This window comes from Mustelus asterias, chromosome 21 (assembly GCF_964213995.1).
Source record: "Mustelus asterias chromosome 21, sMusAst1.hap1.1, whole genome shotgun sequence".
NCBI classification, from domain to species: Eukaryota; Metazoa; Chordata; class Chondrichthyes; order Carcharhiniformes; family Triakidae; genus Mustelus; species Mustelus asterias.
Genome location: NC_135821.1, coordinates 28564990 through 28587696, shown reverse-complemented (window position 1 = coordinate 28587696; position 22707 = coordinate 28564990). Strand labels below are relative to the sequence as shown.

The window sequence follows — 22707 nt, the reverse complement described above, 5'->3', positions numbered from 1 at the left end:
ATCCCAGTGAGATTCAGTGAGTGTGGAACTGTATCCCAGTGAGATTCAGTGTGTGTGGAACTATATCCCAGTGAGATTCAGTGTGTGTGGAACTGTATCCCAGTGAGATTCAGTGTGTGTTGAACTGTATCCCAGTGAGATTCAGTGTGTGTGGAACTGCATCCCAGTGAGATTCAGTGTGTGTGGAACTGTATCCCAGTGAGATTCAGTGTGTGTGGAACTGTATCCCAGTGAGAGTCAGTGTGTGTGGAACTGTATCCCAGTGAGAGTCAGTGCGTGTGGAACTGTACCCCAGTGAGAGTCAGTGTGTGTGGAACTGTACCCCAGTGAGAGTCAGTGTGTGTGGAACACATACCCCAGTGAGATTCAGTGTGTGTGGAACTGTATCCCAGTGAGAGTCAGTGTGTGTGGAACTATATATCCCAGTGAGATTCAGTGTGTGTGGAACTGCATCCCAGTGAGAGTCAGTGTGTGTGGAACTGTACCCCAGTGAGAGTCAGTGTGGGTGGAACTGTACCCCAGTGAGATTCAGTGTGTGTGGAACTATACCCCAGTGAGAGTCAGTGTGTGTGGAACTGTACCCCAGTGAAATTCAGTGTGTGTGGAACTGTATCCCAGTGAGAGTCAGTATGTGTGGAACGGTACCCCAGTGGGAGTCAGTGTGTGTAGAACAATACCCCAGTGAGATTCAGTGTGTGTGGAACTGCATCCCAGTGAGAGTCAGTGTGTGTGGAACTATATCCCAGTGAGATTCAGTGTGTGTGGAACTATATCCCAGTGAGATTCAGTGTGTGTGGAACTGTATCCCAGTGAGATTCAGTGTGTGTGGAACTATATCCCAGTGATATTCAGTGTGTGTGGAACTGTATCCCAGTGAGAGTCAGTGTGTGTGGAACACTGACCCCAGTGAGAGTCAGTGTGTGTGGAACAGGTGCCCCAGTGAGAGTCAGTGTGTGTGGAACTATATCCCAGTGAGGGTCAGTGTGTGTGGAACAGGTACCCCAGTGAAAGTCAGTGTGTGTGGAACAGGTACCCCAGTGAGAGTCAGTGTGTGTGGAACTGTATCCCAGTGAGAGTCAGTGTTTATGGAACTGTACCCCAGTGAGAGTCAGTGTGTGTGGAACTATACCCCAGTGAGATTCAGTGTGTGTGGAACTATACCCCAGTGAGATTCAGTGTGTGTGGAACTGTATCCCAGTGAGATTCAGTGTGTGTTGAACTATACCCCAGTGTGATTCAGTGTGTGTGGAACTATATCCCAGTGAGATTCAGTGTGTGTGGAACTGTATCCCAGTGAGATTCAGTGTGTGTGGAACTATATCCCAGTGAGATTCAGTGTGTGTGGAACTGTATCCCAGTGAGATTCAGTGTGTGTGGAACTATATCCCAGTGAGATTCAGTGTGTGTGGAACTGTATCCCAGTGAGATTCAGTGTGTGTTGAACTGTATCCCAGTGAGAGTCAGTGTGTGTGGAACTGTATCCCAGTGAGATTCAGTGTGTGTGGAACTATATTCCAGTGAGATTTAGTGTGTGTGGAACTGTATCCCAGTGAGATTCAGTGAGTGTGGAACTGAATCCCAGTGATATTCAGTGTGTGTGGAACAGGTACCCCAGTGAGAGTCAGTGTGTGTGGAACAGGTACCCCAGTGAGAGTCAGTGTGTGTGGAACAGGTACCCCAGTGAGATTCAGTGTGTGTGGAACTATATCCCAGTGAGAGTCAGTGTGTGTGGAACTATATCCCAGTGAGGTTCAGTGTGTGTGGAACTGTATCCCAGTGAGAGTCAGTGTGTGTGGAACTATATCCCAGTGAGATTCAGTGTGTGTGGAACTATATCCCAGTGAGATTCAGTGTGTGTGGAACTGTATCCCAGTGAGTGTGGCACTATACCCCAGTGAGAGTCAGTGTGTGTGGAACTATATCCCAGTGAGATTCAGTGTGTGTGGAACTGTATGCCAGTGAGAGTCAGTGTGTGTGGAACACGTACCCCAGTGAGAGTCAGTGTGTGTGGAACACGTACCCCAGTGAGAGTCAGTGTGTATGGAACTATATCCCAGTGAGGGTCAGTGTGTGTGGAACAGGTACCCCAGTGAAAGTCAGTGTGTGTGGAACTGTATCGCAGTGAGAGTCAGTGTGTATGGAACTGTACCCCAGTGAGAGTCAGTGTGTGTGGAACTATACCCCAGTGAGATTCAGTGTGTGTGGAACTGTATCCCAGTGAGATTCAGTGTGTGTGGAACGATGTATCCCAGTTAGAGTCAGTGTGTGTGGAACTATACCCCAGTGAGATTCAGTGTGTGTGGAACTATACCCCAGTGTGATTCAGTGTGTGTGGAACTATATCCCAGTGAGATTCAGTGTGTGTGGAACTATATCCCAGTGAGATTCAGTGTGTGTGGAACTGTATCCCAGTGAGATTCAGTGTGTGTTGAACTGTATCCCAGTGAGATTCAGTGTGTGTGGAACTGTATCCCAGTGAGATTCAGTGTGTGTGGAACGATGTATCCCAGTTAGAGTCAGTGTGTGTGGAACTATACCCCAGTGAGATTCAGTGTGTGTGGAACTATACCCCAGTGTGATTCAGTGTGTGTGGAACTATATCCCAGTGAGATTCAGTGTGTGTGGAACTGTATCCCAGTGAGATTCAGTGTGTGTGGAACTATATCCCAGTGAGATTTAGTGTGTGTGGAACTATATCCCAGTGAGATTCAGTGTGTGTGGAACTGTATCCCAGTGAGATTCAGTGTGTGTGGAACTATACCCCAGTGAGAGTCAGTGTGTGTGGAACTGTACCCCAGTGAAATTCAGTGTGTGTGGAACTGTATCCCAGTGAGAGTCAGTGTGTGTGGAACGGTACCCCAGTGGGAGTCAGTGTGTGTAGAACAATACCCCAGTGAGATTCAGTGTGTGTGGAACTGCATCCCAGTGAGAGTCAGTGTGTGTGGAACTATATCCCAGTGAGATTCAGTGTGTGTGGAACTATATCCCAGTGAGATTCAGTGTGTGTGGAACTGTATCCCAGTGAGATTCAGTGTGTGTGGAACTATATCCCAGTGATATTCAGTGTGTGTGGAACTGTATCCCAGTGAGAGTCAGTGTGTGTGGAACACTGACCCCAGTGAGAGTCAGTGTGTGTGGAACAGGTGCCCCAGTGAGAGTCAGTGTGTGTGGAACTATATCCCAGTGAGGGTCAGTGTGTGTGGAACAGGTACCCCAGTGAAAGTCAGTGTGTGTGGAACAGGTACCCCAGTGAGAGTCAGTGTGTGTGGAACTGTATCCCAGTGAGAGTCAGTGTTTATGGAACTGTACCCCAGTGAGAGTCAGTGTGTGTGGAACTATACCCCAGTTAGATTCAGTGTGTGTGGAACTATACCCCAGTGAGATTCAGTGTGTGTGGAACTGTATCCCAGTGAGATTCAGTGTGTGTGGAACGATGTATCCCAGTTAGAGTCAGTTTGTGTGGAACTATACCCCAGTGAGATTCAGTGTGTGTGGAACTATACCCCAGTGTGATTCAGTGTGTGTGGAACTATATCCCAGTGAGATTCAGTGTGTGTGGAACTGTATCCCAGTGAGATTCAGTGTGTGTGGAACTATATCCCAGTGAGATTCAGTGTGTGTGGAACTGTATCCCAGTGAGATTCAGTGTGTGTGGAACTATATCCCAGTGAGATTCAGTGTGTGTGGAACTGTATCCCAGTGAGATTCAGTGTGTGTTGAACTGTATCCCAGTGAGAGTCAGTGTGTGTGGAACTGTATCCCAGTGAGATTCAGTGTGTGTGGAACTATATCCCAGTGAGATTTAGTGTGTGTGGAACTGTATCCCAGTGAGATTCAGTGAGTGTGGAACTGAATCCCAGTGATATTCAGTGTATGTGGAACAGGTACCCCAGTGAGAGTCAGTGTGTGTGGAACAGGTACCCCAGTGAGAGTCAGTGTGTGTGGAACAGGTACCCCAGTGAGATTCAGTGTGTGTGGAACTATATCCCAGTGAGAGTCAGTGTGTGTGGAACTATATCCCAGTGAGGTTCAGTGTGTGTGGAACTGTATCCCAGTGAGAGTCAGTGTGTGTGGAACTATATCCCAGTGAGATTCAGTGTGTGTGGAACTATATCCCAGTGCGATTCAGTGTGTGTGGAACTGTATCCCAGTGAGTCTGGCACTATACCCCAGTGAGAGTCAGTGTGTGTGGAACTATATCCCAGTGAGATTCAGTGTGTGTGGAACTGTATCCCAGTGAGTGTGGCACTATACCCCAGTGAGAGTCAGTGTGTGTGGAACTATATCCCAGTGAGATTCAGTGTGTGTGGAACTGTATGCCAGTGAGAGTCAGTGTGTGTGGAACACGTACCCCAGTGAGAGTCAGTGTGTGTGGAACACGTACCCCAGTGAGAGTCAGTGTGTATGGAACTATATCCCAGTGAGGGTCAGTGTGTGTGGAACAGGTACCCCAGTGAAAGTCAGTGTGTGTGGAACTGTATCGCAGTGAGAGTCAGTGTGTATGGAACTGTACCCCAGTGAGAGTCAGTGTGTGTGGAACTATACCCCAGTGAGATTCAGTGTGTGTGGAACTGTATCCCAGTGAGATTCAGTGTGTGTGGAACGATGTATCCCAGTTAGAGTCAGTGTGTGTGGAACTATACCCCAGTGAGATTCAGTGTGTGTGGAACTATACCCCAGTGTGATTCAGTGTGTGTGGAACTATATCCCAGTGAGATTCAGTGTGTGTGGAACTATATCCCAGTGAGATTCAGTGTGTGTGGAACTGTATCCCAGTGAGATTCAGTGTGTGTTGAACTGTATCCCAGTGAGATTCAGTGTGTGTGGAACTGTATCCCAGTGAGATTCAGTGTGTGTGGAACGATGTATCCCAGTTAGAGTCAGTGTGTGTGGAACTATACCCCAGTGAGATTCAGTGTGTGTGGAACTATACCCCAGTGTGATTCAGTGTGTGTGGAACTATATCCCAGTGAGATTCAGTGTGTGTGGAACTGTATCCCAGTGAGATTCAGTGTGTGTGGAACTATATCCCAGTGAGATTCAGTGTGTGTGGAACTATATCCCAGTGAGATTCAGTGTGTGTGGAACTGTATCCCAGTGAGATTCAGTGTGTGTGGAACTATATCCCAGTGAGATTCAGTGTGTGTGGAACTGTATCCCAGTGAGATTCAGTGTGTGTTGAACTGTATCCCAGTGAGAGTCAGTGTGTGTGGAACTGTATCCCAGTGAGATTCAGTGTGTGTGGAACTATATCCCAGTGAGATTTAGTGTGTGTGGAACTGTATCCCAGTGAGATTCAGTGTGTGTGGAACTGAATCCCAGTGAGATTCAGTGTGTGTGGAACAGGTACCCCAGTGAGAGTCAGTGTGTGTGGAACAGGTACCCCAGTGAGAGTCAGTGTGTGTGGAACTATATCCCAGTGAGAGTCAGTGTGTGTCGAACCCGTACCCCAGTGAGATTCAGTGTGTGTGGAACTATATCCCAGTGAAAGTCAGTGTGTGTGGAACTATATCCCAGTGAGGTTCAGTGTGTGTGGAACTGTATCCCAGTGAGATTCAGTGTGTGTGGAACTATATCCCAGTGAGATTCAGTGTGTGTGGAACTGTATCCCAGTGAGTGTGGCACTATACCCCAGTGAGAGTCAGTGTGTGTGGAACTATATCCCAGTGAGATTCAGTGTGTGTGGAACTGTATGCCAGTGAGAGTCAGTGTGTGTGGAACACGTACCCCAGTGAGAGTCAGTGTGTGTGGAACACGTACCCCAGTGAGAGTCAGTGTGTGTGGAACTATATCCCAGTGAGATTCAGTGTGTGTGGAACTGCATCCCAGTGAGAGTCAGTGTGTGTGGAACTATATCCCAGTGAGATTCAGTGTGTGTGGAACTGTATCCCAGTGAGATTCAGTGTGTGTGGAACTATATCCCAGTGAGATTCAGTGTGTGTGGAACTGTATCCCAGTGAGGTGCTGGAGGCTACAGTTGAGGAGGAATCAACTGAGCATAGAGAGCAGATCTCTGGGGGTGAGCCGAGTGAGAAAGCTCAGGTGGTTAGGGGCTGTAAAAGACTGGGCCTTGTGATTGGGGACTCCACAATTAAGGGGACAGATAGGAGGGTCGGAACTAAAGGTAGGGACTCAGGGTTGGTGTGTTGCCTACCAGGGGCTGGGGTCCGGGATGTGTCTGACAGGGTATTCAGGACTCTTAGGGGGGAGGGAGATAAACCACAAGTTATTGTACATGTGGGGACACACGACATAGGGAGGATAGGGGAAGGGGATATTAGGCAGGGATTTATGGAGTTGGGGTGGAAACTAAAGGCCAAGACTGACAGAGTGGTTATCTCTGGACTCTTGCCTGTACCACGGGATAGTTTAGAGAGGAATAGGGAGAGGGAAGGTTTGAATTCATGGCTGAGGGGATGGTGCAGGAGGGAGGGGTTCAGGTACTTAAGCAATTGGGGCTCGTACTGGGGAAGGTGTGACCTCTATGAGAAGGATGGTCTACACCTTAATCAGAAGGGGACCAATATCCTGGGGGGTAAATTTGCTAAGGCCATGCAAGGAGGTTTAAACTGATTCGGGGGGGGGGAGGGATCCTGAGTAGTGGGGCTGAAAGTGAGGGATGCATGGATGGGGACTGCAATGCACGGCATTGCAGAGGTGGGGTGGAGCAGGGTTTGAAATGTGTATACTTCAATGCCAGGAGTATTCGCAATAAAGTGGGTGAACTTGCAGCGTGGATCAGTACCTGGGACTTCGATGTTGTGGCTATTTCAGAGACATGGATAGAGCAGGGGCAGGAATGGATGCTGCAGGTCCCGGGGTTCAAATGTTTTAGTCGAAGTAGGGAAGGAGGTAGAAGAGGGGGAGGGGTAGCATTATTGGTCAGAGATTGTATCACAGTGTCAGAGAGGAGGTTTGATGAGGACTTATCTGTTGAGGTAGTATGGGCGGAGATTAGAAATAGGAGAGGAGAGGTCACCCTGTTGGGAGTCTTTTATAGACCTCCTAAAAGTTCTAGAGAGGTTGAGGAAAGGATTGCGGAGTCAATCCTGCTTAGGAGTGAAAGTAATAGGGCAATTGTTATGGGGGATTTTAACTTGACTAATATTGACTGGAATTGTTATAGCTCTAGCTCGTTAGAGGGGTCAGTTTTTGTTCAAAGCGTGCAGGAAGGTTTTTTGACTCAGTATGTAGACAGGCCAACTAGAGGTGAGGCTATATTGGATCTGGTGCTGGGAAATGAGCCAGACCAGGTGCTAGACTTGGAAGTTGGTGTGCATTTTGGTGATAGTGACCACAATTCGGTTACGTTCACCTTAGTGATGGAAAGGGATAGGCATGAACCTCGGGCCAGTGGTTTTAGCTGGGGGAAGGGTAATTATGAGGCTATTAGGAGAGAATTAGGAAACATAGGTTGGACTAGGAGATTACAGGGACTGGGAACGTCCGACATGTGGAGTTTTTTCAAGGAGCAGCTACTGCGAGTCTGTGATAGGTATGTCCCTGTCAGGCAAGGAGGAATTGGTAGGGCTAGGGAACCGTGGTGCACCAAAAAAGTTTCTTTGTTGGTTAAAAAGAAAAAGGAGGCTTATGTTCGGATGAGACGTGAGCACTCGGGTAGTGCACTAGAAAGCTTTAGATTGGCTAAGAGGGAGTTGAAGAGCGAGCTTAGAAGGGCTAAAAGGGGACATGAGAAGACTTTGGCGGATAGGGTTAAAGAGAATCCTAAGGCGTTCTATAGGTATGTCAAGAACAGAAGGTTGGTTAGGGCAAGTTTAGGGCCAGTTATAGATGGCAGAGGGAAGTTATGTGTGGAACCGGAGGAGATTGGTGAAGCATTGAACCAATATTTCTCTTCGGTGTTCACGCAAGGGGACATGAATATAGCTGAGGAGGACACTGGGTTGCAGGGGAGTAGAATAGACAGTATTACAGTTGATAAGGAGGATGTGCAGGATATTCTGGAGGGTCTGAAAATAGATAAATCCCCTGGTCCGGATGGGATTTATCCAAGGATTCTCTGGGAGGCAAGAGAAGTGATTGCAGAGCCTCTGGCTCTGATCTTCAGGTCGTCGTTGGCCTCTGGTATAGTACCAGAAGATTGGAGGTTAGCGAATGTTGTCCCATTGTTTAAGAAGGGGAACAGAGACTTCCCCGGGAATTATAGACCGGTGAGTCTCACTTCTGTTGTCGGCAAGATGTTGGAAAAAATTATAAGGGATAGGATTTATAGTTATTTGGAGAGTAATGAATTGATAGGTGATAGTCAGCATGGTTTTGTGGCAGGTAGGTCGTGCCTTACTAACCTTATTGAGTTTTTTGAGAAAGTGACCAAGGAGGTGGATGGGGGCAAGGCAGTGGATGTGGTATATATGGATTTTAGTAAGGCGTTTGATAAGGTTCACCATGGTAGGCTTCTGCAGAAAATGCAGATGTATGGGATTGGGGGTGATCTAGGAAATTGGATCAGGAATTGGCTAGCGGATAGGAAACAGAGGGTGGTGGTTGATAGTAAATATTCATCATGGAGTGCGGTTACAAGTGGTGTACCTCAGGGATCTGTTTTGGGGCCACTGCTGTTTGTAATATTTATTAATGATCTGGATGAGGGTATAGTTGGGTGGATTAGCAAATTTGCTGATGACACCAAAGTCGGTGGTGTGGTAGACAGTGAGGAAGGGTGTCGTAGTTTGCAGGAAGACTTAGACAGGTTGCAAAGTTGGGCCGAGAGGTGGCGGATGGAGTTTAATGCGGAGAAGTGTGAGGTAATTCACTTTGGTAGGAATAACAGATGTGTTGAGTATAGGGCTAACGGGAGGACTTTGAATAGTGTGGAGGAGCAGAGGGATCTAGGTGTATGTGTGCATAGATCCCTGAAAGTTGGGAATCAAGTAGATAAGGTTGTTAAGAAGGCATATGGTGTCTTGGCGTTTATTGGTAGGGGGATTGAATTTAGGAGTCGTAGCGTTATGTTGCAACTGTACACAACTCTGGTGCGGCCGCACTTGGAGTACTGTGTGCAGTTCTGGTCCCCACATTACAGGAAGGATGTGGAGGCTTTGGAGAGGGTGCAGAGGAGGTTTACCAGGATGTTGCCTGGTATGGAGGGGAGATCCTATGAGGAGAGGCTGAGGGATTTGGGATTGTTTTCGCTGGAAAGGCGGCGGCTAAGAGGGGATCTTATTGAAACATATAAGATGATTAGAGGTTTAGATAGGGTGGATAGTGATAGCCTTTTTCCTCTGATGGAGAAATCCAGCACGAGGGGGCATGGCTTTAAATTGAGGGGGGGTAGTTATAGAACCGATGTCAGGGGTAGGTTCTTTACCCAGAGGGTGGTGAGGGATTGGAATGCCCTGCCAGCATCAGTAGTAAATGCGCCTAGTTTGGGGGCGTTTAAGAGATCCGTAGATAGGTTCATGGACGAAAAGAAATTGGTTTAGGTTGGAGGGTCACAGTTTTTTTTTTTTTTTTTTTAACTGGTCGGTGCAACATCGTGGGCCGAAGGGCCTGTTCTGCGCTGTAATGTTCTATGTTCTATGTTCTATGTTCTATGTATCCCAGTGAGATTCAGTGTGTGTGGAACTATACCCCAGTGAGAGTCAGTGTGTGTGGAACTGTACCCCAGTGAAATTCAGTGTGTGTGGAACTGTATCCCAGTGAGAGTCAGTGTGTGTGGAACGGTACCCCAGTGGGAGTCAGTGTGTGTAGAACAATACCCCCGTGAGATTCAGTGTGTGTGGAACTGCATCCCAGTGAGAGTCAGTGTGTGTGGAACTATATCCCAGTGAGATTCAGTGTGTGTGGAACTATATCCCAGTGAGATTCAGTGTGTGTGGAACTGTATCCCAGTGAGATTCAGTGTGTGTGGAACTATATCCCAGTGATATTCAGTGTGTGTGGAACTGTATCCCAGTGAGAGTCAGTGTGTGTGGAACACTGACCCCAGTGAGAGTCAGTGTGTGTGGAACAGGTGCCCCAGTGAGAGTCAGTGTGTGTGGAACTATATCCCAGTGAGGGTCAGTGTGTGTGGAACAGGTACCCCAGTGAAAGTCAGTGTGTGTGGAACAGGTACCCCAGTGAGAGTCAGTGTGTGTGGAACTGTATCCCAGTGAGAGTCAGTGTTTATGGAACTGTACCCCAGTGAGAGTCAGTGTGTGTGGAACTATACCCAGTGAGATTCAGTGTGTGTGGAACTATACCCCAGTAAGATTCAGTGTGTGTGGAACTGTATCCCAGTGAGATTCAGTGTGTGTGGAACGATGTATCCCAGTTAGAGTCAGTTTGTGTGGAACTATACCCCAGTGAGATTCAGTGTGTGTGGAACTATACCCCAGTGTGATTCAGTGTGTGTGGAACTATATCCCAGTGAGATTCAGTGTGTGTGGAACTGTATCCCAGTGAGATTCAGTGTGTGTGGAACTATATCCCAGTGAGATTCAGTGTGTGTGGAACTGTATCCCAGTGAGATTCAGTGTGTGTGGAACTATATCCCAGTGAGATTCAGTGTGTGTGGAACTGTATCCCAGTGAGATTCAGTGTGTGTTGAACTGTATCCCAGTGAGAGTCAGTGTGTGTGGAACTGTATCCCAGTGAGATTCAGTGTGTGTGGAACTATATCCCAGTGAGATTTAGTGTGTGTGGAACTGTATCCCAGTGAGATTCAGTGAGTGTGGAACTGAATCCCAGTGATATTCAGTGTATGTGGAACAGGTACCCCAGTGAGAGTCCGTGTGTGTGGAACAGGTACCCCAGTGAGAGTCAGTGTGTGTGGAACAGGTACCCCAGTGAGATTCAGTGTGTGTGGAACTATATCCCAGTGAGAGTCAGTGTGTGTGGAACTATATCCCAGTGAGGTTCAGTGTGTGTGGAACTGTATCCCAGTGAGAGTCAGTGTGTGTGGAACTATATCCCAGTGAGATTCAGTGTGTGTGGAACTATATCCCAGTGAGATTCAGTGTGTGTGGAACTGTATCCCAGTGAGTGTGACACTATACCCCAGTGAGAGTCAGTGTGTGTGGAACTATATCCCAGTGAGATTCAGTGTGTGTGGAACTGTATGCCAGTGAGAGTCAGTGTGTGTGGAACACGTACCCCAGTGAGAGTCAGTGTGTGTGGAACACGTACCCCAGTGAGAGTCAGTGTGTATGGAACTATATCCCAGTGAGGGTCAGTGTGTGTGGAACAGGTACCCCAGTGAAAGTCAGTGTGTGTGGAACTGTATCGCAGTGAGAGTCAGTGTGTATGGAACTGTACCCCAGTGAGAGTCAGTGTGTGTGGAACTATACCCCAGTGAGATTCAGTGTGTGTGGAACTGTATCCCAGTGAGATTCAGTGTGTGTGGAACGATGTATCCCAGTTAGAGTCAGTGTGTGTGGAACTATACCCCAGTGAGATTCAGTGTGTGTGGAACTGTACCCCAGTGTGATTCAGTGTGTGTGGAACTATATCCCAGTGAGATTCAGTGTGTGTGGAACTATATCCCAGTGAGATTCAGTGTGTGTGGAACTGTATCCCAGTGAGATTCAGTGTGTGTTGAACTGTATCCCAGTGAGATTCAGTGTGTGTGGAACTGTATCCCAGTGAGATTCAGTGTGTGTGGAACGATGTATCCCAGTTAGAGTCAGTGTGTGTGGAACTATACCCCAGTGAGATTCAGTGTGTGTGGAACTATACCCCAGTGTGATTCAGTGTGTGTGGAACTATATCCCAGTGAGATTCAGTGTGTGTGGAACTGTATCCCAGTGAGATTCAGTGTGTGTGGAACTATATCCCAGTGAGATTCAGTGTGTGTGGAACTATATCCCAGTGAGATTCAGTGTGTGTGGAACTGTATCCCAGTGAGATTCAGTGTGTGTGGAACTATATCCCAGTGAGATTCAGTGTGTGTGGAACTGTATCCCAGTGAGATTCAGTGTGTGTTGAACTGTATCCCAGTGAGAGTCAGTGTGTGTGGAACTGTATCCCAGTGAGATTCAGTGTGTGTGGAACTATATCCCAGTGAGATTTAGTGTGTGTGGAACTGTATCCCAGTGAGATTCAGTGTGTGTGGAACTGAATCCCAGTGAGATTCAGTGTGTGTGGAACAGGTACCCCAGTGAGAGTCAGTGTGTGTGGAACAGGTACCCCAGTGAGAGTCAGTGTGTGTGGAACTATATCCCAGTGAGAGTCAGTGTGTGTCGAACCCGTACCCCAGTGAGATTCAGTGTGTGTGGAACTATATCCCAGTGAAAGTCAGTGTGTGTGGAACTATATCCCAGTGAGGTTCAGTGTGTGTGGAACTGTATCCCAGTGAGAGTCAGTGTGTATGGAACTATACCCCAGTGAGATTCAGTGTGTGTGGAACTATATCCCAGTGAGATTCAGTGTGTGTGGAACTGTATCCCAGTGAGTGTGGCACTATACCCCAGTGAGAGTCAGTGTGTGTGGAACTATATCCCAGTGAGATTCAGTGTGTGTGGAACTGTATGCCAGTGAGAGTCAGTGTGTGTGGAACACGTACCCCAGTGAGAGTCAGTGTGTGTGGAACACGTACCCCAGTGAGAGTCAGTGTGTATGGAACTATATCCCAGTGAGGGTCAGTGTGTGTGGAACAGGTACCCCAGTGAAAGTCAGTGTGTGTGGAACTGTATCGCAGTGAGAGTCAGTGTGTATGGAACAGTACCCCAGTGAGAGTCAGTGTGTGTGGAACTATACCCCAGTGAGATTCAGTGTGTGTGGAACTGTATCCCAGTGAGATTCAGTGTGTGTGGAACGATGTATCCCAGTTAGAGTCAGTGTGTGTGGAACTATACCCCAGTGAGATTCAGTGTGTGTGGAACTATACCCCAGTGTGATTCAGTGTGTGTGGAACTATATCCCAGTGAGATTCAGTGTGTGTGGAACTATATCCCAGTGAGATTCAGTGTGTGTGGAACTGTATCCCAGTGAGATTCAGTGTGTGTTGAACTGTATCCCAGTGAGATTCAGTGTGTGTGGAACTGTATCCCAGTGAGATTCAGTGTGTGTGGAACGATGTATCCCAGTTAGAGTCAGTGTGTGTGGAACTATACCCCAGTGAGATTCAGTGTGTGTGGAACTATACCCCAGTGTGATTCAGTGTGTGTGGAACTATATCCCAGTGAGATTCAGTGTGTGTGGAACTGTATCCCAGTGAGATTCAGTGTGTGTGGAACTATATCCCAGTGAGATTCAGTGTGTGTGGAACTATATCCCAGTGAGATTCAGTGTGTGTGGAACTGTATCCCAGTGAGATTCAGTGTGTGTGGAACTATATCCCAGTGAGATTCAGTGTGTGTGGAACTGTATCCCAGTGAGATTCAGTGTGTGTTGAACTGTATCCCAGTGAGAGTCAGTGTGTGTGGAACTGTATCCCAGTGAGATTCAGTGTGTGTGGAACTATATCCCAGTGAGATTTAGTGTGTGTGGAACTGTATCCCAGTGAGATTCAGTGTGTGTGGAACTGAATCCCAGTGAGATTCAGTGTGTGTGGAACAGGTACCCCAGTGAGAGTCAGTGTGTGTGGAACAGGTACCCCAGTGAGAGTCAGTGTGTGTGGAACTATATCCCAGTGAGAGTCAGTGTGTGTCGAACCCGTACCCCAGTGAGATTCAGTGTGTGTGGAACTATATCCCAGTGAAAGTCAGTGTGTGTGGAACTATATCCCAGTGAGGTTCAGTGTGTGTGGAACTGTATCCCAGTGAGAGTCAGTGTGTATGGAACTATACCCCAGTGAGATTCAGTGTGTGTGGAACTATATCCCAGTGAGATTCAGTGTGTGTGGAACTGTATCCCAGTGAGTGTGGCACTATACCCCAGTGAGAGTCAGTGTGTGTGGAACTATATCCCAGTGAGATTCAGTGTGTGTGGAACTGTATGCCAGTGAGAGTCAGTGTGTGTGGAACACGTACCCCAGTGAGAGTCAGTGTGTGTGGAACACGTACCCCAGTGAGAGTCAGTGTGTGTGGAACTATATCCCAGTGAGATTCAGTGTGTGTGGAACTGCATCCCAGTGAGAGTCAGTGTGTGTGGAACTATATCCCAGTGAGAGTCAGTGTGTGTGGAACAGTTACCCCAGTGAGAGTCAGTGTGTGTGGAACTATATCCCAGTGAGAGTCAGTGTGTGTGGAACACGTACCCCAGTGAGAGTCAGTGTGTGTGGAACTGTATCCCAGTGAGAGTCAGTGTGTGTGGAACTGTATCCCAGTGAGAGTCAGTGAGCGTGGAACACGTACCCCAGCGAGATTCAGTGTGTGTGGAACTGTATCCCAGTGAGAGTCAGTGTGTGTGGAACTGTAACCCAGTTAGCGTCTTATCCTGGATTAGTCTGGCTGCTTGTGGCTGATAAGGTGGTGGGACATTCTGTTCACCTGTGATATTTGCGGGGCGAATGGGGCTGAATTCAACTCCCTGTCCAGTTTTCAGTTTGATGTTTCTGAGGGCTTTCTGCTGTGAGGTTCAGGTTCCGGCCTCACCTGATGCAGTTTTCAGGATCAGCTCTGCAGTCAACATTGCAGCGGAAGCGTTCCCATGCCAACCATCCCATCGGCGGGGTCCTCATTAAGCCGTTATCTAGTGAAAGCCCGCAGGTGGCAAGCATCAATGTGAGGGGCACAACCTGCATGCCCATCTCTGCCAACGAAAATCACCAACTGGCTTCAACAATCTGTAACATCAGTAATAGAAAACACGCAGTCAGACAGGCACAGGATAGAACAGCACAGAAAGCAGCCATTCGGCCCAACCTGCCTGTGGGAGCTCTTTGAAAGGACTACCAATTAGCCCACTCCCTGCTCCGTCCCCGTGAAGTGGGGAATTCTGTTTCGGTGGCCGGATTACTTTCGAAGTAGAACATAGAACAGTACAGCACAGAACAGGCCCTTCGGCCCACGATGTTGTGCCGAGCTTTATTTGAAACCAAGATCAAGCTATCCCTCTCCCTATCATCCTGGTGTGCTCCATGTGCCTATCCAATAACCGCTTAAATGTTCCTAAAGTGTCTGACTCCCCTATCACTGCAGGCAGTCCATTCCACACCCCAACCACTCTCTGCGTAAAGAACCTACCTCTGATATCCTTCCTGTATCTCCCACCACGAACCCTATAGTTATGCCCCCTTGTAATAGCTCCATCCACCCGAGGAAATAGTCTTTGAACGTTCACTCTATCTATCCCCTTCATCATATTATAAACCTCTATTAAGTCTCCCCTCAGCCTCCTCCACTCCAGAGAGAACAGCCCTATCTCCCTCAACCTTTCCTCATAAGACCTATCCTCCAAACCAGGCAGCATCCTGGTAAATCTCCTCTGCACTCTTTCCAGCGCTTCCACATCCTTCTTATAGTGAGGTGACCAGAACTGCACACAATATTCCAAATGTGGTCTCACCAAGGTCCTGTACAGTTGCAGCATAACCCCACGGCTCTTAAACTCCAACCCCCTGTTAATAAAAGCTAACACACTATAGGCCTTCTTCACAGCTCTATCCACTTGAGTGGCAACCTTTAGAGATCTGTGGATATGAACCCCAAGATCTCTCTGTTCCTCCACAGTCTTCAGAACCCTACCTTTGACCCTGTAATCCACATTTAAATTAGTCCTACCAAAATGAATCACCTCACATTTATCAGGGTTAAACTCCATTTGCCATTTTTCAGCCCAGCTTTGCATCCTATCTATGTCTCTTTGCAGCCTACAACAGCCCTCCACCTCATCCACTACTCCACCAATCTTGGTGTCATCAGCAAATTTACTGATTCACCCTTCAGCCCCCTCCTCTCAGTCATTAATAAAAATCACAAAGAGCAGAGGACCAAGCACTGATCCCTGCGGCACTCCGCTAAGTACTTTAAAATAACTGTGCTTAATAGTTTTCGCAAAGGTAACTGAAACAGAGATTTAAAGCATAATAAAATTTATTTCCAAAACTAGTTTTGTTATAAAACATGCAAACAATACAAAGAACAAAAGACATACATTAGACAAATACAATACTTTGGCCGAAGGGGGATCTGGGGATGCATCAGTATCTCAAGTTTCCTCCGCAGATCTCGAGTTTTGTGCCAAAAACTTGGACAATTATACAATTTGGTTATCTGAGATGCAGCCCAGCAATTAACTTAACATGATCAAATTTAATATTTAACTTGTCAATCTATTCATGACAACATTCTCAAATCGAATTATAATCTGACACGTTAAATAATGGTTTGTCATTTGTCCGTTCAACTATCGGAAGTATACTCAATAAAAATGGCTTCCTTGTTGCTTAGCAATACAAAACCATACTTTTAACTTATTCAGCGTTTTGCAAGGAGGTTAGGACCAGTTTTTCCCGCTGGATGCGGATCCATACATCTGGCAGAATTCCCAGCCCAAACTCCTTGTTCTCAAATATAAATGTATATAATTTGTTCTTTTAAACAATGGATGGTTTCATACTGTACCATGTTCAAGTTACATCGTAATTGAATTTTCATGTTTTTCAGTCAATTCTCTGATACAAGGAAACCTTGGGCTTATAATCAGTTACTGGGAAATTTAACAGCTAACTTCTAATGCCCTTATTAGTATTTGCACTTTATTTTCAAAACCTTATATTAAAATATTAGCTGCTTAGTTCCCTACGTTGGGTATTAAGATTCAATTCCCTTCATCATCCTGTAATCCAGTAATCTTCACTCCTTTCAAGTATTTATCCAATTCCCATTTGAAAGTTAATATTGAAGCTGTTTCCTTCGCGTCGCAGACAGCGCGTTCCAGATGTGCAGGTTAGGTGGTTTGGCCACGGTAAATGCGTGGGGTTGCAGGGATAGGAAGGGGGTGGGTGGGTCTGAGTAAGGTCATAGAATCCTACAGTGCAGAAGGAGGCCATCGAGTCTGCACCAACCACAATCCCACCCAGGCCCTATCCCCATAACCCCACACATTTACCCTGACACTAAGGGGCAATTTAGCATGGCCAATCGACTTAACCCGTTCTCTCAAAGACTATATGCAGGCTCGATGGGTCAAATGGTCTCCTTCTGCATTGCAGGGATTCTATGTTTCAATCAATCACCTCTTACTCTTGCAAACTCTGGTGGATATAAACCTAGCCTGTACCACCTTAATTCTTTGAGACAATCCAAGTAACAGTTTTCTGAAATGTTTCCAATTCATTTCCATCTTTCCTTAAATAAGGAGACCAATACAGTACACAATGCTCCAGATGTGTTCTCACCAATGCCTGTGCAGCTGAAGCAAAATCTCCCTACTTTCCCCTCATAATAAACAATAACATTTGATTAGCTTTCCTAATTACTTGCTGGGGGGTGGGGGTTAAAGAAATCGGTTGTTAAAATCTCAGGCAGAATACGCACCCGCTCTCACTTAGGGAGATTACCCCATCCCTCTCTCCTCGGGAGAATACCTGCTCACTCTCTCAGGGAGAATACACCCGCTCTCTCTCTCTCTCGGGGAGAATACCCCCGCTCTCTCTCTCTCAGGGAGAATACCCCCGCTCTCTCTCTCTCTCGGGGAGAATACCCCCGCTCTCTCTCTCTCGGGGAGAATACCCCCGCTCTCTCTCTCGGGGAGAATACCCCCGCTCTCTCTCTCGGGGAGAATACCCCCGCTCTCTCTCTTGGGGAGAATACCCCCGCTCTCTCTCTCTCTCTTGGGGAGAATACCCCCGCTCTCTCTCTCTCTCTTGGGGAGAATACCCCCGCTCTCTCTCTCTCTCGGGGAGAATACCCCCGCTCTCTCTCTCGGGGAGAATACTCCTGCTCTCTCTCTCTCTCTCTCGGGGAGAATACCCCCGCTCTCTCTCTCTCTCAGGGAGAATACCCCCGCTCTCTCTCTCTCTCGGGGAGAATACCCCCGATCTCTCTCTCTCTCGGGGAGAATACCCCCGCTCTCTCTCTCGGGGAGAATACCCCCGCTCTCTCTCTTGGGGAGAATACCCCCGCTCTCTCTCTCTCTCTCGGGGACAATACCCCCGCTCTCTCTCTCGGGGAGAATACTCCTGCTCCCTCTCTCTCTCGGGGAGAATACCCCCGCTCTCTCTCTCTCTCGGGGAGAATACCCCCGCTCTCTCTCTCTCTCGGGGAGAATACCCCCGCTCTCTCTCTCTCGGGGAGAATACCCCCGCTCTCTCTCTCTCGGGGAGAATACCCCCGCTCTCTCTCTCTCGGGGAGAATACCCCCGCTCTCTCTCTCTCTCTCTCGGGGAGAATACCCCCGTTCTCTCTCTCTCTTGGGGAGAATACCCCCGCTCTCTCTCTCTCTCTCTTGGGGAGAATACCCCCGCTCTCTCTCTCTCTCTCTTGGGGAGAATACCCCCGCTCTCTCTCTCTCGGGGAGAATACCCCCGCTCTCTCTCTCTCTCTCGGGGAGAATACCCCCGCTCTCTCTCTCTCTCTCTCGGGGAGAATACCCCCGCTCTCTCTCTCTCTCTCTCGGGGAGAATACCCCCGCTCTCTCTCTCTCGGGGAGAATACCCGCGCTCTCTCTCTCTCTCTCGGGGAGAATACCCCCGCTCTCTCTCTCTCTCTCTCGGGGAGAATACCCCCGCTCTCTCTCTCTCTCGGGGAGAATACCCCCGCTCTCTCTCTCTCTCTCTCTCTCGGGGAGAATACCCCCGCTCTCTCTCTCTCTCGGGGAGAATACCCCCGCTCTCTCTCTCTCTCTCTCTCGGGGAGAATACCCCCGCTCTCTCTCTCTCTCTCTCGGGGAGAATACCCCCGCTCTCTCTCTCTCTTGGGGAGAATACACCCGCTCTCTCTCTCTCTCGGGGAGAATACCCCCGCTCTCTCTCTCTCTCTCTCGGGGAGAATACCCCCGCTCTCTCTCTCTCTTGGGGAGAATACCCCCGCTCTCTCTCTCTCTCTTGGGGAGAATACCCCCGCTCTCTCTCTCTCTTGGGGAGAATACCCCCGCTCTCTCTCTCTCTCTCGGGGAGAATACCCCCGCTCTCTCTCTCTCTCTCTCTCGGGGAGAATACCCCCGCTCTCTCTCTCTCGGGGAGAATACCCCCGCTCTCTCTCTCTCTCGGGGAGAATACCCCCGCTCTCTCTCTTTCTTGGGGAGAATACCCCCGCTCTCTCTCTCTCTCTCTCTCTTGGGGAGAATACCCCCGCTCTCTCTCTCTCTCTCTCTTGGGGAGAATACCCCCGCTCTCTCTCTCTCTCTTGGGGAGAATACCCCCGCTCTCTCTCTCTCTCTCGGGGAGAATACCCCCGCTCTCTCTCTCTCTTGGGGAGAAAACCCCGCTCTCTCTCTCTCTCTCTTGGGGAGAATACCCCCGCTCTCTCTCTCTCTCTCGGGGAGAAAACCCCCGCTCTCTCTCTCTCTCTCTCTCGGGGAGAAAACCCCCGCTCTCTCTCTCTCTCTCTCTTTGGGAGAATACCCCCGCTCTCTCTCTCTCTATCTCGGGGAGAATACCCCCGCTCTCTCGGGGAGAATACCCCCGCTCTCTCTCTCTCTCGGGGAGAATACCCCCGCTCTCTCTCTCTCTCTCTCTCTCGGGGAGAATACCCCCGCTCTCTCTCTCTCTTGGGGAGAATACCCCCGCTCTCTCTCTCTCTTGGGGAGAATACCCCCGCTCTCTCTCTCTCTTGGGGAGAATACCCCCGCTCTCTCTCTCTCTTGGGGAGAATACCCCCGCTCTCTCTCTCTCGGGGAGAATACCCCCGCTCTCTCTCTCTCTCGGGGAGAATACCCCCGCTCTCTCTCTCTCTCGGGGAGAATACCCCTGCTCTCTCTCTCTCTTGGGGAGAATACCCCCGCTCTCTCTCTCTCTCTCTCTTGGGGAGAATACCCCCGCTCTCTCTCTCTCTCTTGGGGAGAATACCCCCGCTCTCTCTCTCTCGGGGAGAATACCCCCGCTCTCTCTCTCTCTCTCTCGGGGAGAATACCCCCGCTTCTCTCTCTCTCTCTTGGGGAGAATACCCCCGCTCTCTCTCTCTCTCGGGGAGAAAACCCCCGCTCTCTCTCTCTCTCTCTCGGGGAGAAAACCCCCGCTCTCTCTCTCTCTCTTGGGGAGAACACCCCCGCTCTCTCTCTCTCTCTCTTGGGGAGAATACCCCCACTCTCTCTCTCTCTCTCTCGGGGAGAAAACCCCCGCTCTCTCTCTCTCTCTTGGGGAGAATACCCCCGCTCTCTCTCTCTCGGGGAGAATACCCCCGCTCTCTCTCTCGGGGAGAAAACCCCCGCTCTCTCTCTCTTGGGGAGAATACCCCCGCTCTCTCTCTCTCTCTCTCGGGGAGAATACCCCCGCTCTCTCTCTCTCGGGGAGAAAACCCCCGCTCTCTCTCTCTCTCTCGGGGAGAATACCCCCACTCTCGCTCTCTCTCGGGGAGAATGCCCCCGCTCTCTCGCTCGGGAAGAATGCCTACTCTCTCGCTCTCTGTCTTGGGGGTGGTGGCGCAGTGGTTAGCACTGCTGCCTCACAGCGCCAGGGACCCACGTTCAATTCCCAGCTTGGGTCACTATCTGTGTGGAGTTTGCACCTTCTCCCTGTGTCTGTGTGGGTTTCCTCCGGGTGCTCTGGTTTCCTCCCACAGTCCAAAGATGTGCTGGTTAAGTGGATTGGCCATTCTAAATTCTCCCTCAGTGTACCCGAACAGGCGCCAGAGTGTGGCGACTGGAGGATTTTCACAGTAACTTCATAGCAATGTTAATGTAAGCTTACTTGCGACACTAATAAATTAACTAAACTTTAAAAGACTACCCAACTCTCTCTCTCTCTCGGGGTGAATACTCACTGGTTCTTAATGTTTTTGCAGTGTTCAGTTTTTGAGCGAAATCTCAGCTTCCTGCTCTGTTCAGTGCAGCCGATCACCTTACTAGTATCATATGATCAGCCATTGCCAGCACTGAACCTGTGATCACAGTCTCTTGCCCCAGAGAACTGGAGAAAGCGCTCCCTCTGAACCGCAACCAAAGTTCCTTCAGCAACACAAGATAAACTGCTGAGGCTGGGAAAGATTCCAAAACTCCACAGGCACTGCCACCTATAGATGGCATCTGACACTGACCAATCTTTAATCCTTTCCAAGCCTTGGCCAGAGTCACTGATGCTGTTCATAGAATCCCTACATTGCAGATGGAGGCCACTTCTATCCCTGTAACCCCACACATTTATTCTACTAATCCCTCTAACATAAACATCTTTGGACACTAAGAGGTAATTTAGCATAGCCAATCCCCCTAACCTGCACATCTTTCGACACTAAGAGGCAATTTATCATGACCAATCCACCTACCTGCACATCTGCCCTTTCTGTGGCCTTGTGAAGTCCGTGGACCATGTCTATGTTGTGTGTCTTAGGCTGCACTCCCTTTATGTTTTCCTAAAGAACCTTTCATTAATGTTTTGTTTGCACTTCAGTCCCACGCTCCTGATCTATGGGCACCTGGTGCAGAGAGGGGCGGGTTGGGATGACGACCTCCTCGTGAACCTGCTCCTGGGCCTGGCGAAACACGCCATTAACCGGTCCAGGCAGCGGGCGATCAAGGGGGGCCGTCCATCCTGACTGTCTGCCCCTCTACCGCGGCTACGTTCGCGGCCAGGTGTCCCTGGAGAGGGAGCATGCGGTGTCCACGGGCGCAGTTGACGCCTTCCGCGCCCATTGGGCACCGCAGGGGTTGGGGTGCTTTATCGACCCTAATAATCACATTATAATTTGATGTTTTAAGTTTCCTTTTTACTTTGATTTTGTTCGGGCTGTTCCCCCTCTTTTTGGGGAGCTGCCCCTTTTACTTTATCCCTGAGTTAATTTGAGTTGGTTTATTTGTTTGGCCATAAAAGAGGCCTAACCTGCACATCTTTGGACACTAAAGGGCAATTTAGCATGGTCAATCCACCTAACCTGCACATCGTTGGACACTAAGAGGCAATTTAGCATAAGAACATAAGAAATAGGAGCAGGAGTAGGCCATCTAGCCCCTCGAGCCTGCCCCACCATTCAATAAGATCATGGCTGATCTGGAGTGGATCAGTTCCACTTACCCGCCTGATCCCTATAACCCCTAATTCCCTTACCGATCAGGAATCCATCTATTCGTGATTTAAACATATTCAACGAGGTAGCCTCCACCACTTCAGTGGGCAGAGAATTCCAGAGATTCACCACCCTCTGAGAGAAGAAGTTCCTCCTCAACTCTGTCCTAAACCGACCCCCCTTTATTTTGAGGCTGTGCCCTCTAGTTCTAGCTTCCTTTCTAAGTGGAAAGAATCTCTCCACCTCTACCCTATCCAGCCCCTTCATTATCTTATAGGTCTCTATAAGACCCCCCCCTCAGCCTTCTAAATTCCAACGGGTACAAACCCAATCTGCTCAGTCTCTCCTCATAATCAACACCCCTCATCTCTGGTATCAACCTGGTGAACCTTCTCTGCATTCCCTCCAAGGCCAATATATCCTTCCGCAAATAAGGGGACCAATACTGCACACAGTATTCCAGCTGCGGCCTCACCAATGCCCTGTACAGATGCAGCAATTCATCTCTGCTTTTATATTCTATCCCCATTGCGATATAGGCCAACATCCCATTTGCCTTCTTGATCACCTGTTGCACCTGCAGACTGGGTTTTTGCGTCTCATGCACAAGGACCCCCAGGTCCCTCTGCACATGGCCAATCCACCTAATCTGCACATCGTTGGACTAGAGTCATTGAATTTTCAGCACAGAAAAAGGCCCTTCAGCATCGTGTCTGCACCCACC

At 48.9% G+C, this 22707-nt stretch overlaps 1 protein-coding gene across 2 annotated transcripts in view; it reads right to left on the bottom strand.

The window, feature by feature from the left end:
• Nucleotides 1-22707, bottom strand: part of naga (N-acetylgalactosaminidase, alpha) — a 266612-nt gene that overhangs the window by 243446 nt on the left and 459 nt on the right. Inside the window, exons 1-2 of one of the 2 annotated variants that reach the window (XM_078237639.1) lie at nt 20745-20884; nt 14475-14665 (exon numbers count right to left, since the gene is read on the bottom strand). In XM_078237639.1, the coding sequence (XP_078093765.1) occupies nt 14475-14629 (155 nt within the window). In that variant the 5' untranslated portion in view covers nt 14630-14665; nt 20745-20884. Of the gene's footprint in view, nt 1-14474; nt 14666-20744; nt 20885-22707 lie in introns of those variants that run through there. The other variant, XM_078237640.1, reaches the window with a different exon arrangement.